Source organism: Neopelma chrysocephalum, unplaced genomic scaffold (genome assembly GCF_003984885.1).
Source record: "Neopelma chrysocephalum unplaced genomic scaffold, ASM398488v2 Primary Assembly neopelma1_45, whole genome shotgun sequence".
NCBI lineage: Eukaryota > Metazoa > Chordata > Aves > Passeriformes > Pipridae > Neopelma > Neopelma chrysocephalum.
The window spans coordinates 9849085-9864688 of NW_020897704.1; the positions used below are offsets into that span (position 1 = coordinate 9849085).

The 15604-nt window shown below is 41.3% G+C and overlaps 1 protein-coding gene across 1 annotated transcript in view; it reads left to right on the forward strand.

The window, feature by feature from the left end:
* LAMB4 (laminin subunit beta 4) overlaps positions 1-14604 on the forward strand; it is a 56519-nt gene extending 41915 nt beyond the window's left edge. Inside the window, exons 26-36 of the mRNA XM_027679594.1 lie at positions 1101-1197; positions 1544-1919; positions 2283-2443; positions 5551-5756; positions 6649-6881; positions 8462-8598; positions 10413-10617; positions 11239-11377; positions 11617-11793; positions 12767-12920; positions 14267-14604. Of these exons, the coding sequence (XP_027535395.1) occupies positions 1101-1197; positions 1544-1919; positions 2283-2443; positions 5551-5756; positions 6649-6881; positions 8462-8598; positions 10413-10617; positions 11239-11377; positions 11617-11793; positions 12767-12920; positions 14267-14406 (2025 nt within the window). The 3' untranslated portion in view covers positions 14407-14604. The remainder of the gene's footprint in view (positions 1-1100; positions 1198-1543; positions 1920-2282; positions 2444-5550; positions 5757-6648; positions 6882-8461; positions 8599-10412; positions 10618-11238; positions 11378-11616; positions 11794-12766; positions 12921-14266) is intronic.
* The last annotated feature ends 1000 nt before the right edge of the window (positions 14605-15604 follow it).

A 15604-nucleotide genomic window follows, 5' to 3' on the forward strand; every position in this document is an offset into this window, starting at 1 on the left:
TTTGTCATACTTCCTGAAAACAAAAATTCTTTGGAAGTTTGTGGTTGACGCAATCCCACTGTAAGTCATTATATCAAACACCCTGTTCCGATATTGTGGCTTTGCTGGTAAGAAATTTCTCTTTGTTTGTTGTTTCTTTGTCAAGTGGATCTTAGAAACACTTTGTGAAAAGGTATCACATAGGAAAAAACTGCCTCATAAATATACATATACGGAAGAAGGAAATCCAGGCTTGGACTCTTGAGTCTTATGAGTATTTTTTAAGTGTTTATTTTCATAAAGTAGCAGCTGGGGCTATTACATTAATCATGCCTCATCTATCAGACTGGTAGAGCACCTTTTCTCATATTTAATTCCTGTGCACTTTTTAGGGCTAGAATGTAGAAAAAACAAAACAGCATTTCAGAATAGAGAGGTGAAATTGTGGTCCCATGGAGTCAACAGCAATTTTGCTATTGACTTCAGAGCACCAGGAGCTTATCCCAAGGTCTTGCTGGTGTATGTGCACATTTTCCTTTCAACATAGTCTCTGTTTGTTCCAGTTGATTTAGTGGATTTATTATTTTTTAGCAAATTTAGCTCTTGATCTCAAAGAGCTGCTACTGCTTTTCTGAGCTATTGCAGTTATTGGAGCAGTTAATTCCCGGCAGTTTAATTTAATAGCTGAATTACAAAATAATTTTTCTAGGGCAATGTGCATAATATACCCTTGAGGTTTTCTTGTAGTTTAAAGTTGAATTTTTAAGATGAGTACTTTGATCTAGCAAAAATAAAAAATTAGTCTGTTTTGCAAAGCAAAAGAATCATCTCAGATAATAGATGTTGAGTTCTCAAAGAGCATTTGTAAACTGGAAGATACAAAATCTTTCAGATTAGTAAAGTAAAGCCACCTCTCAAAGTGCATTTTGTTTTCACAACCTTAAGCAGGAAGATGGGAAAGGTGGGCCAATGCTATATAAACCATGGTGTTCAAAGACTGGGGGCAAGCAGTGTTGCTGCAGTCCTCATACAGCTATAAGTCACATGGAGAAAAAGAAGCACAGTAAATAATGTATATCAAGCCACATGGCTCAGTTATTAAATCCTAACTGTCTTTACAGTTTACAGGCCAGTGTCCATGTAAGCCAGGCTACAGTGGAAGACGTTGTGATGAATGTGAGGAAAACTACTTTGGCAATCCCCAGATGCATTGCATTTGTAAGTATTATTAACTGGGGACAACTGGATTAGAAACTGCCTCAAAATAAATGCTTACCTTTTATCTTCACAGGGGAGATGGGACATACACCTAGAAAACTAATCTTTCATATGTTTGGATGTATGAGATGGACAAAAGTGTTTATATTATTTACCTATATTGTTACTTCTATGATTATGATGGAAGCTAGAGCTGAAGAAGAGCCATTAGCTGTGCAGTCCACTTTGCTCTAACTCAAACACTGGTTTGCTTTTATTATCTTGAAATGCACAATTATACCTTTTGCATGCATTAATGTCACAGAAAAGGAACAACCGGCTGTAACTTGCTGTCTGTTTCTTGCAGCGTGTGAGTGTAACCCCGAGGGAACCCGCCAGCCCCTCTGTGACAAGGTCACCGGCGCGTGTAACTGCCGTGCTGGGGTCACCGGCCGCCTCTGCGACCAGTGCGGCCGGGGCTTTGAGAAAGACTTTCCCTCTTGCCGTCAGTGTCACCTTTGTTTTGATCAGTGGGACACTGAAATTGCTGCCCTTGCTCAGACTGTTCAGGGGTTGATGAGGTTTGCTGCAAAGCTGGAAGATAAAGGAGGACGAATGCCCAGCTGCGACATGCGCTTCAAAGCCTTTGAAGATGCCATTTCTGAAATTGAGCGAATTTTGAGACATCCTGTCCTTTCACTGGAGGCCCTCTCAGGCATCAGGGAGTTTCAGGGCTACCTTCTGTAAGGGCTAAGCTGCTCCTGAAAAAATTCCTTGGCTGAGAAACAGTTTTTCCCCAGACTCCACCAGCCATCTCTATACATTAAGTCCCACTTCTGATCAGCACACAGATGCTGAACTACTAAGTCACTGTTTTCAATAGATCTGTGAAAAAGTAATCCTTAATATATTTCTATCCCCCCCAGACAGATACTCAAATGCTGGAATTTTCCAGTTCATCCTAAAAGTTTTTTAAATAAACCATTAAAGTAAATGTTTCTGCTCATTTAGAAATTTATCTCTTGCCCTCTAAAATATTGTGTAACTCAGTTCTAGTTTAAGAACAATCCAATCTGACTTCTGCATAACTGCCATTTTCCTTTCAGACAAAAGGTTGCACAAATGGATCCCCTCCACAGTTTGCCATATGAGTTTCCTGACCTTAACAAGAACTTAGAAGATATTGGAGAAGAAGCTGATTTAGTGTATGAAGTTCTACAACAGAAAATACACCTGCATCAAAGTTTTCAGTACTTGAACTTCAAAGGTAAGCCAGCAATGAATTGAAATAGGTGGACATTTTCCACAAAATTTCAGAATGTTTTTCTCATCATTGAACTATACAACTTTTCAAAGATCGCTAGATTTTAGCTTCCTATGGTAGCACAAAAATGTAAACACTAACAACATTTTATAATGACTTTCTAAATTCTCTTTTATCTTAAAATGCTGTGATTTCTAGCATTCCAAATTTCAGATGCATGTGCCAGGGTCCCATCAGTCAGAAGTCTCACGAATCCCAATGTAATGCCATCGGCATAAAAAAGTCACCCACTCTTACAGTACAGACTCACAGATCATGCAGTAGAACAGCAAAGGATTTTTCCACCACTTTTTACTCCACTTGCTCTTAGCAATATTTAGAGAATGTAGTCCAGCAATGGTTTGTTTAATTAAAGCAGAGTGTCATAGTGCAACTTCTCAGTGTTCCCATGGGAAAATACATAACTTTATGTGGTACAGAACTAGCTCTCCATCATCAAAAAATGTGAAGGCAGAACTGAATTCCCTGGCATTTTTGAAAGAATTACACGGTCTGTGCTTGAGCTAAGTATAGTATCCATCAGCTAATAGCTGTAATGACAATGTCCCAGACTGGTTTCTGGAGAAAGATGGGGATATATCAGTCAGGGATCTCGAACAGATGCCGGATCACCCACAATGGCAGGAGATGGTCAGCAGGATATTCTCCAGAGAGATGGCTGCCACAATATGAACCCCCAGAAGACAGGATGCCCACCACTGAAGACACAAGCTGCAGGCAACGCAATCCCATTTACAGTTCCTCTGTGTTTCATTCAGGCAAGAAAAAGATTGGTCTAGACAAGATTGGAAAAAAAAAAAAAAGGAAAAGTCAACAGAATACAAAGCAGAGGGAAAGGAATAGGGTAAAAGAGGGATTAACTAAGATTTAGCGCTCCCGTGCCCTGTTGTACTTGGCAGAGCCTCCGGGGACAGCTCTTCCGCTCAGGTCCCTGTGCGAGCAGTCAGCACAGCTCTCCCAGGCTCCGCTTCCCAATCCAACTGATCCTCGTGTAGACTCTGAGAAAGGCAGAAAGGCAAAGAAACAATAAATCCCAGGGAGGTCAGTGGATGCGCAGCTGAAGCATCCATGGTGCTCTCTGGTCACATTCCAAACCCACTTCATCTTTGGCCTCTGGAGACAGATAAACAGCCCTATAAAAAGCACATGGGGGTGTGGGGAGGGGAAGACCTTGAATTTAAGCTGAATTTCCTATCAGGCCACAATTATTCATTGGTCCTGCTACCATGCATCTGATAGCACAAAAATAACATTCCCCTCAAGATAACCAGTTTCTCTGATACCTGGGAGAGAGACTGGCTCCTTCATTCCACCTTCCTTTTGGGACCAGCAGAACATCTTACATACGGCTCTGTCTGCTTTTTCCTCTCTCTTTTTTGCTGGGGTAGAGCAGGGTATAGCCATGGATACCATCTGGGGCACATACGGCACTTGTGCCCTAGGCACACATATGGAATGGGGTCCTACCTACCTCTCTTTGCAGAGGATCAGGACTCAGAGTTTTCCTTCCAGGCATACATTCAGCTAGCTGACCTGGAAATGTCAATATCTAATGATGAATTAAAAACCACTGAAAAAACCAAGACACAAGTGTCCTTAAAAGAATGTTTGCAGTTCATGAGATCTCGTTAAATTATGGCTTTCCAGCCTTGGCCCCTGGCTTTGCAGCCACTGTGGTATGGTAATGCAGTGAGAGCAGCTTCCTAGGCTGTAAATCAAGCCTGGGCTAAGACACTGGGTTTAACGTAAAGGAACTTGGAAGCTCGACAGCTCCATCACAAATCAAACATGGAAAATGCATTTGGGCCACGTAATGGAGAGCTGAATCACTGTAAAATATTCCTCCAATGGAATTATGGCACAGAAAACAGTCTCTGGCTTAGATATGGAGTTACAGCAGTCTCTTGCCAGGTATTTTGTATTAGGAGCTAACTTTAAACTGTATATTTTTTCCAAGAATAACAAGATAAACAAATAGGCCTGATTCCACAAGATAACTAAACATTGTTCAGCTTCAGTCAAAGCAGGACCAAGGGCTTTAGAGATTGAATCAAAGCATACAGGACTTGATCAGTGTCTTGTCGTTGACTTCAACTAGTAATGGAGTGGCTTACCAGCTTTTTCACTGCTGACAAATCACTTCTGACTCTGCACATATTTCTGCCTAGGAATTTGGGGACAAATTTGGATTCTCTGGGGATCTGGGAAGCCTCAACAGCACCAGCAGATTTAAATTATGTGTTTTGCAAAAGTCTTGAGTCCTTTCCTCAGGCTATTAATCTGCGAAAAATGTAATATTCTCCAACCCTTTTGAGTCTACTTAAGGAAAAGCTTTTACTAAGCAAACAAGACTCTTGCTAGAAAGTATTTTTTGCCTGGCCTACAAGCTTATTGTGGAAGTACTTTTTTTTTTTATCACATCAGTCCTGAAATTTTCCAGAGCCAAAAAACCCCTCATATATTCCCATTTGTATTCTAAATTTTTGCCTCAGTTTAGCAGACCATTTAACTCTTGGGTGCTATGCTGAACAGAAAGGACAAATGCTTTCCTGACTCTCAGTGAGGGAGCTGATCACTTCATAAGTTTAACAATTGGCAGAAACAGTTCTCCTGTCTAAATTTCAAAACAGCATAAATGACAGGAGCTTTTATCAAATCAACAATGGCAGCAGTGCATGAACTACTGATGAATGCAGAGCAGTAGCAGTTTGTGTCATTAATGGGATCTCCTTCATACTTCTGTCTATTCCATTGGCTTCTCACACACCTTGGACTCTGACAAATGACATAGGATCCACCATATATTCATATAGTTTAGCAGGTTTTATGAGCATCGATAACTATTCCTATTTGGCATTGGAGGAGTAAAGGATTAAAAAGCTTGGCTCAGGAAATGACAGTTCTTGTCCCTCACTGCTGTCCCAAATGAAACACCAGTGACAACAAACTGAATCACCTGTCACTCACCAATAGTCCAGAATTCAAGTAAATACATGAACTAAATGCAACCGAAATGCAGCTAATACTAAACCCTATTTCTGTTGTTACAGAGGCCATCAGCAACATTAGGAAACACTTTGAAGTATCACTGCTGGCAGAACAGAGGACCAGGGGTACAACCCCTTTTCTAAGACACTCAGAGTACACCAGGAGCCACATGCTCGCTATGTTGGACCATGAGGTCTTAAAAGCAAGTAATGTGCTGCAACAGCTCAAAATGATCAAAAGCCCTGACATCCAAAACTTGAACAAAAAGGTAGGCACTGTGGATTTTCAATGGGACCTAAAGAAAAACCTCTTTTTTGATGTTGTAGTAAGTTTTATTTTAAAAAGGGTGCTTACATGCATTTTTAAATATGGAAAATGACACTTCCCTGGCACAGCCATGCAGTCACGTCTGAAACAGCTGCAATTCTCAGCTGTAGTTATTCAGCTACCTTCTGGAAGCCATTGTTCCCAGGGCAGACCCAGCACAAGGAACTGTTTAAGCAATTTCTAGTCTCAAGAGGACATCAGTGTTATTTCAGAAAGATTAACCCAAACCTCCTCTGTGAATAACTTAAGCTAAGCAGAGCAACTTTGCTCTGAAGTGGATGGGAAGTGCTCACATATCCTTTGCATCACCTATAGGAAAGGAGGGGATTTCTCTTGTTCCACAGGGCAGCAACTCATACCTGATAGTACCTTCAGCCAGTCCTGACAGATCTGGAAGAGATCATCCATCTAAGCCTTTAATCTTAACATCTGTGTCAAACTATATGGAGGGCTAAACATGGTAGCATGTTGTGTGAGAGATGATCTGGATCCTTTAGAAGAAGCCATTGACCCACAGGCTGGATATGGCCAGAGGATGGTTTCACCCATTTTGCCAAAGAAGGGTGAAGCAAGGGTCAGTGCAACATGTGGAGCCTAACAAATGAGTCCTGCAAGGATGCTCAGGGCCTTGGGCTGCCATTGCATCCTTCAAATCAGGGGAAAGGGACCTGTGACTGACAGGGACATCCATCTTTAGAGAGACCAGACCACTGTGTCTTAGGGAAAATCCCATCCTATGTTAATGTTCATATGATGTCAAATATCTTCCTTCCCTCAGGAATTTATCCCAGGCCCCCAGAGGAGTACTGACATAAGCATCTTCCTCGTTGCAGATCTGTGGTGTGCCAGGAGACCAGCCCTGTGTCACAGCAGCCTGCCGGGGAGCTTTGTGCCAGGACAGTCTTGGGCTCAGGCAGTGTGGTGGCCTAAACTGCAGTGGAGCTCTTCCTCTTTCCACTGAGGCGTTCAGGAAAGCTGAGGAGACTGCTGTGTTGCTAAATAACTTGACTACTCAGCTACAAGAACCTGAGAATCAGGTGCTGTATATCAAACCTACATTTGTTCAGTGAAATGGATGGAGGATGAGATTTGGGATGTCACAAACCTACAAAAACTCACCTGCTCTTTGGACAAAGAGCAGTGACATAATGATGGACCCTGTCCCTATATCACAGACCTATCATGGTTCAGTACTGGGATTATTAGGTGCCAGCCCCCCAAAGAGACTGTGGCTCTAGCTATGTCTTCTTCTTCCTCACAGCTGCCAAGATCTCACAGGTCATGGTGCCCTGTATCTATGGAAATTGGTGGCTTCAGGCTAGTATTATCTATATTTTTATTGGGAAAGATTCAAATGGCACCATTTGTCAGTAGCCTGACATGCTTACTGCAATGGGATTACTGCTGTGCATAGCATTAAGCTCTATTTATACAACTTCATATTACTCTTATGTTTGCCATTGAATAACTTTTGTAAATAATTTCAAGATGAAGCTTTTCTGTCCCCAGTACTGCTTAGGAAGGCATCAATTAGACAACTGTATTGCACAGTAGCAGTGAAAAATAATTCAAGCAAAGTGTGGCCAATGCAACATGTGCCAAGGAAATAAAACAGACAAATCCCCAAACACCAGTAAAGAGTTCATTCTTACTAACAGTCAGACATGATGCCTGTTACAGTTATAGGCCAAACACATTTTCTAACAGAAATGACATTCTGCTGTGGCTTTGTCCTGTCCCTGCAGGGTGCCTGGGCATCCATTTCCTCTTTTTAAAATGCACACGACAGGGCATCACAGCCAGTGGGTTCAGAAATGAGCAATCAGGACACAGGCCTGGGGCCTCAGGACACGGAGGGACAGCAGCAAAAGGCATCTGCTGATGTGGGGAGTGCCAGACTGCTGGGACGTTGCCTCTGGTGCTCACAAGCCTCAGGCAGCTCCGTGAAAATATGAGTGAACTATTTTGAGAATATTCAGAAGTAAAAACATCACCATTTTTCTTGTTGCATGGAGAATGACCGAATCTCTTTCCTCTGCAGACCACAGAGAGGCAGTAACCCGTGCCTTTCCTTAAGGCAAAGCCCCTAGCAAAGCAAAATATTGTTGGAATTTGATGATTAATCTAAAGCTTTCACTTAAATTATCAAGAATACTAATTTAATGGCAAAATGTAACTTTTAAAGACCTGAACTTGAACTGTACCTTCCTTGTTTGTATCCTCTTTAAGTGTTTTTTTCAACAGCAAGTCCAATATGAAATGACAAATGACGTTAGGCTTTCTATAATCAGATCTGAATCTGATCACATCTCCTGAGATGTGAATCTGATCACTGACATGCTGCAGTACTGTAACAACTGTCAGCACTTTCTTTTGGAAACAGAAGGGGTCTGTGGTTTAGCAGTGGCTGCAGAGAGAAAAAAATGCTTGATTTAGGCTTTTTTTGAGGCCAGATGAAGGCCAAGATGTAGCAGCTTCTGGAGTTCCCCAATGGGGGCTCCTACTGCTTTTCAAAGCCACATCAAGTGATTACAGCTGAGGCTTGGATCAAAATTACTTTTGTGTCAGAACTCAACTTGCCAAGAAATGACAGATAACCTCCAGAAAATGGCATTGCTATTTTTAATAATATTTCCAGATTGAAAGCATTAGAAAAATGGCAGAAGACAGCAAACTGAAAGGCTCACATTTAACTGGGCAACTGGAGACAGCCAGGAATCAAATTCAGGTTGATGGAGAGATCACTAAGGAGTTCATCCAAAAAGTGAAATACTTCTTATTAGGTAAATATGCAATGTTCTTTTTGACTCATTTTTTATATATATATTGCAATATAGTATAGCATAATAGATAGCCAGAAAATTATGTAGCTGTATACACATGAAATTTCTTGTCCACCTCCTGATCTGTGTGACCTTTTTCAATCTCTTTTTTCTAGTGCTTCCTTCTCCCAGGTGACAGTACTTCGTATTCATTTTACAACAGATCTCTTACGTTCTGATTATCTTTTATTACACTGCTTAATTTGAATTCCCTCTGTTCCTGGTTTATTTGAGGAAAGGACTACTAAGATAATTTCATACAATATATAATGGCCAGGCATGTCCAACGAATCCTCAAATTGTTATTCCACCCCCTTCCTCCAGGCCCATAAACAGAGGCTCTCCATAGGGAGCGTGGGAATTAGGACACATACCGCTCCATCGTCTCTGTAAAGCTGTAACTCGAGGAATCAAAGGATTCTGGTAGAACTTCACAGCTCTCATAACAAAAATAACAAAATAACCATATATACCCTAAAAATTTCCCACCCACATGATTGCCGAAAAATGCTGTCAGAAATGGACCCTAAGGTTTTTTACCAGATGCACATCAAAAGGTTCAAATGTGGCAGGATTTTTTAAATCTCTTGAATCTCTGACCTCATAAATGTCTATGGATTGCATGTGGGCAGCCCTTTGGCATTCATACTTCTACATCCAAATGTGTGCAAGGGCAGATGACAGAGAACTCCTTTTGTTCAGGAACATTTAAATTATTTTATTGAATTGGAAGATTTAAGTCCATTTAATTCCTTAATATTCTCAGAGTCTTATATGATAGCAACTGAAAATTCCACCTTTAGCTCTTTTATGTTTCTTTGTAGACATACAGCATTTACTAACAATTACAAAAACATTTTTTCAAATCTTTGTTTTGTTAATTGAAGTTTAAGAACAATAACAGCTGAGATGCATAAAGTTACATTAAATCTGCTGTACTCTACATTGATGTGAATGGTGATTTTGCAAGAATATATTTCTACAGAAAATACCTCTCAGGAATGCACTACTGTTTGCACACTAAATATCTTCTATTTAATTGTTGCAGAGTTGCTCTGGAGCATTAGCACAAACATTAACTATGTTTCAACTGTTTATCACACAAGGTCTTGTCTATAAATGGAAGTGAGCAGAAAACAGAACCGATGAGGAGAATTCACGAGGCGTTGACTGCTCTGTGTGTGCCTGTGCCTCCTAGCAAAGAGCTCGGACAAGCTCATTCATTTGCAATGGGAATTGTCAAAATATAGTTTTTTCTATTGTAAATTCCCATTCTATCCAAGTCTGACCCAGGTTCCCTCTGCAGCTTAGCCTTTCTCATTAACCAGGGAAGGAGCCACTTTCTCAATATTGTGGCAACTCCAGGGAAGGGATTACACCCACTGGCCAGCTTGGAAAACTCCATTCACACCCCAGTCTTGCCAGCACCTCTTTGATCTGTGGGCCAAGGGAGAAATGGGCTCTGACACATCTAGCTGTGCTGGGCACTGATTTAAAACCTTCCACGGGCTCGGTTCTACATCAGAATTTTAATAACTCAGTTCAAAGTGGGTTCAAATCCTCATTTTAGCCAATTCTGACAACACTAACAGCAGTACCTGGAAGCATAATATTAAATTACAAAATGTTGGAGATAATTCTCTTACCCCCCCTGCTGTGCTTGTCAGCTTTATTCTCCCACATAACTCAAAGGGTAGGCAGCCATAATGACCATTTACATTTCACTGAGAGGAAAGAGACACTTCAGGATGCTCTCAGCTCCATTTCTGTTGCAGATGAGAGTGCACCTCCAGAAGACATTGAGAAGGTGGCAAATTACGTTCTGCAAATAAACCTTCCCCTGACTCCACAAGAGCTCACAAGAATGCTTGGCAAAATCAAGAGCATTATGAACCACTGTGAGGAGTACCACCTGAACAATAAGGGAAACGTAAAAATGGAGGATGCTCAGACACTGCTGGTAGAGGCACAAGAAGCTGAGTAAGAAGGGTATTCTCATAATGAAGTGCCAGCTCCAGCTGGGCTGGCACTGAGAACGGTAGGAGTGTTCTACACCCCTGGCAGTATCCTAGTGACACTGGAGGGAAAGTTCAGATGACAGCAGATTTCACCTTGCCATTTCCACGGGGCCTCTCCAGCAGGAAGGAGCCATTACTGCTCGGCTGCAGGAGCCGACGTGCTGCAAGGAAGCAGCTCCTGCCACCTTTTGGCTCCTGTGCCTGCTGAATCAGAGAGGCCAAAGCAGCTACTTACTTCCACCTTGGACCTGGTAGCGCATTACATCTTGTTCACTGAGTGGTTTAAATAAGGGTGAGAAAGAACAAACGAGAAAAAACATGTTCACCCATGAGTCTTCCCTACTAGCAGTGCACCACCAGGCAGCCCACAGCATCCAGCCTCACCTTGAATACAGCAGCTCAGGTGCTCCCAGGCAAAGTCCCTTACAGAGGTTTTGCTTTACGAACCTCCAAACCCCAATTTTATGGTTGTTGTTGAATTTGAGGAAACATTTTTGCATGTCAGCATGGGTGCATTTGAAACATGTTCTTGCTTTGTTCTCCACACCACAATACTACATAAGATTCTATTTTTTCATTTTAGCAAAGCAGCGAAAGGTGTTCTGCCTGTGGATGAAATTAATAATAAGCTAAAAAATCTTGTGAAGTCCCAAGGACACTCCAAAAACACCATCATAAAGTTAAATGAAAAGATTCAAGGCATCAGAACACAAATCTCACAGGTATCTTGCTGTAAATATTTTATTTGCTACATATATTTTAGAAGAGAAACTTCATCCTGAAGTTTCCTTAATGTAAACTTAAATAAATAAAACCAGATTGTGGCACAGATATGACACCAATTCCATACTGGTTAAGGGTCTCTTCTTCTTAATCCATTGACTATCTCCCTCATTACCACGCTCTGCAAGCTGGATGGACGTTGCATAAGAAACCAGAGATTTCAATTGCTCTGTTTTAGGCTGAGAACCGAGTGAACAAGACAAACAATGAACTAAATGACTTGTCAGCCAAACAAACTGAGATGGAAGATGAAATTGCCACCTGGCAGACAAAAACGCTGAGGAACAAGAATCAAGCTACAAAGGCAAGAGCAAAGGCAGAAGCAGCACACAAGCAAGTCCAGAATATTGATAATGTAAGCCTTTCTGGCATGTGTTAAGGGAAAAAAAATTCCCTTCATCTTTCATAGTATTTTTGCTTCAGAAGTGTTACCCTGCTGCCCTCAAAACTATTAACATTTTCCTTATGCCATGCAGTGTAAAATGTCACAGGTTAAGAATAATTTATGTTTTATTTTAAGGCTTCTGGCATACACTTGTAGTTGCTTGAATGAAAGAAAACATATACATTTCTCTGGCTACTCTGACATTTTTTGTTGCACTGTGTATAAGACTCATAGTCACCATGGGCACCAATAAACACAACAGAACAAATCATAAAACCAGATATTAAAATACATGAGTGATGGAAGCAGCCTGGCCATTCATCCCTCGCTGTTCTCCTTCAGAGAAAACTGCTGTGGGAGTTACTTGGAATTTCTGGTTGGCCTGGTGTTTTTCAGTAGCTCAGTTTTTTGACAATGCGGATAGAAATTTTCTAAAATTGCAAGAAGAACCAAGCACCCACAGCACAAGCTTGGAGCATGACTGCTTCCAAGTTATAAGAAACCAAGGTGAAATCTAAACTGCAGCCTCAACAGCAACCAAGATCAGCAGGGAATGGATTAGCCAGCCAAAGATGTAAAAATCCCGATGTTGCTACAGATAATTAAATTTTAATTAAGCCTTATGTCAAAATGAAATTTACAGAAAAGCCCTATCAACAGAAGTAAGAACAGCATAAGCTTTAAATATCTTAATATTTTCTTTATATTCTTGCCTCTCCCTTTCCTTGAGATTACTCCACTGGCAGTTTAATTGATTTTTATCAGGTTTTGCAAAGCATTTTTTGATGTATATGCATTAAGGATTTATTGTTTTAATATTTAAGAGAACGAGAAATCTAAAGTTTGATTCAAAGAGGATGTTAAAAAACGTATAAAAATCTCCTTCTGTACAACAGATTAATTTTGAAATGCTCCTAAACTAAGCAATGGCGTTTTGTTACAGGAATTTGCTGACATTAAAAGAAAGTACACCATTCTTCAAGAAAAGCTAAAAGCCCAAGGACCTCCAAAAGTAACGCTAGAAAAAGTGAAGCAGCTGAAAGAAGAAGCAGAAAAACTGGCTGAAGAGACTGAAAAAAAGATTAAAAGAATAACAGGTGGTGTTCTCACTTCTATAGCAAGTGGTAAACATTGTGACAGTTATGAATTCAAGACTGAAGTCCTTGCCCGCAGACACTAACAGACTAGATTCACCTGAAATTGGGTATAAAACAACTTAACTAGCAAAAATACCTGCCTGAAGCTACTCAGTTTAAAAGTAGTTGAGTTGATTTGGCTTTTTCTGACGTAAATTGGTTGCTATAAGCACAGTTTAAGAACTGTCCACACAGGCACTTGCAGAGATTTTATTCAGTCAGTTTAAAAACAGGACAAGTGCAAAATCTGCATAAAACTTGGCTGTAGACTTAGTTGGAGGCCCTGATTTATGCACTTGCTTTGGGCATTTGGACCTGTGCTCTGTCTTTCCTTATATTACCCAAGTGATGGCTTGTGTTACAGAGCTGCAGGGTAGCTGGTTTTCATCAGTCCATACTTGTTCCCCTTCAGACATTATCTCTGAGCAATGGCAGAACAAACCAGGCACAATTACTGGCTTGTGGAGACTGAAGCTGACGTGCCCTGAACCTGTGGGGCCATGACTGGGAAGCAGAGGGGTCATGGGCAGTGGAGACTGTGGCTGCTCTGGCTGTACCAGCACCAGTCCTCACACACCACCACATATCTCACCTTGGGTGGGTTTAGAGGGTTACCAAAAAGGAAGAGCACATCTCATGTCACTGCACACAGGAAACCTAATTCTGCTTGTAGCAAAGGTCTGGGCATTCCCGCTGGGAATCGTTAGGGTCTAGGATCCTGTCAGGCTCGACATCTGAAAATACCACATAACATCAGCAAAACTGAAGCTGAAACTCCATCCCAGCAGCAAATTCTCCAGGACAGGATCCAAATAAATATTTTGAGCATATACCTCGAGGAGAAGCATTAAGTGCTTCTCTCAGTCACTTCAAATGTCCATATGATAAGGGTGCTGGAAGCAGGTAGAGAATACTCATTACCACTGTGCTTATACTCGTGTAGCTTCATGGGGATCAGCAGAAAACATTCCTGTAAGGGAATTAAGCCCATTATGCCTGAGTTGTCTAGGCTTGACACACATTAGTGGACACACTGTTCCTCTGAGTGTTTCCACTTAAACCAAGTCCTTTAAGAGGTCTGTGTCCTGCCCCATCCTAGCTGATGGACAAAAGCACATGCTGAGAAATTGATTTCTTTAAGGCTGTCATGCTTCTCTTACTATCCAGAAGCCAGTCTTTCCCCTCCAGTTGCATATATAACATTCCCCATTTGAAATGGGCTTATTGTCTCTAAAAGTTCTGGGAAAAGAAATGCTGTTTACTTACACAAAAAATGTGAGCACCATTGCCTGTCTCTGCTCTTCCAGATTTGGAGAAGAAGCTTCAGGAACTGAATCAAACCAAACAAGACAAGGCAGAGCAACTGAGACAACTAGAGGAAAAAGTGATAGCCATTAAAAATGAAATCATGGAGCAGGAAAGCAAGTATGCAACATGCAAAAGTTAGGGTCTGAACAGACCATCAGGTAAAATGCAGCTGAAGTCTCTATGATTACCACCTCCTGAGTTTCCTGGTACAAGGGACTGTCCTCTGGAATTACATCTGAAGGAGCATATAGAATTTTGTCACACTGAATAATGTAATTTTCTCTTCCCTCCCCCTGCCAGTTGAGTTTATATGGAAGTAGGAAATACATTTTAATAAACCAGCTCATTTAGTAATCAGGCTGTAGTCTTTAAGGGAGCTCTGTAATACACTCCTGTGCACAGCATAGGGCTTCTTGATTTAGAGTTTGGAAATCCAAAAGGAGGATTGCTCGGCACATGGTGTGATTGCTTTCAGGCACATGATGTGATTCTTGGGGTTTTCTGTGCCGGGCCAGGAGCTGGACTCGATGATCCTGATAGGTCCCTTCTAACTCAGCATATGCTGTTAGTCTATGAAAATGCAATGGGCAGTACCTCCATGCAGCACAAGCCCATTAGCAGTGGGCAACAGACAGATTTCCCAGTGCCCACTGGATGGCAGTGCACAGATGCTTAACACTGAAAGCAACTGGAAAATCTTTCCTTTGTCAATGGACCTCCTGCAATGCCTATTTTTCTTATGCTTATAAGGGGTTTCCCACATTTTTCATTAATGCAACCAAAAACTGGAGAATAACTCCAGCTTTTTGGTTTAAGCAGTGACTCTAAAGGGCCAGAATTGTTGAAAAACAGTTTCTCCAGCTCTTCTCCCACATTCAGCACTTCACAAAAGTCCGGGTTTACTCAGCGTTTTTTTTTTTTGTAGCGATAAAGAACGTAGGAATTGGCCTAAATTTTAGTTTGTAATTCCTTTTATTATATAAATACAGAAGGAAACTGGGGCTAAGCAAATGCTATAGAAGTGCTAGAGTTTTAAAAAGACTGAAGTGAGCTATGCCTCTGTTTCAAAATCCTACCCTTGCTATACATATTCCTGCAGGACACAGAACAGACTAACGATGGCTTTTCCTCAGTTAAAAACAGTCGTGTCATTCCTGGCCGGATTGTGCCACAGCGAGCATTCATCATGGACTTTATTCAGCCCAGTGCTGCTTCAGAGCTCGGATGCAGCCCAAACCACATCTATAAAACAAGGAATGCTCTGCAGGAATACAGGGCTCTTAGCATTTACCCATCCTCATGCCAGCAGCACCCGTAAAACAATTCTTATCGATCCC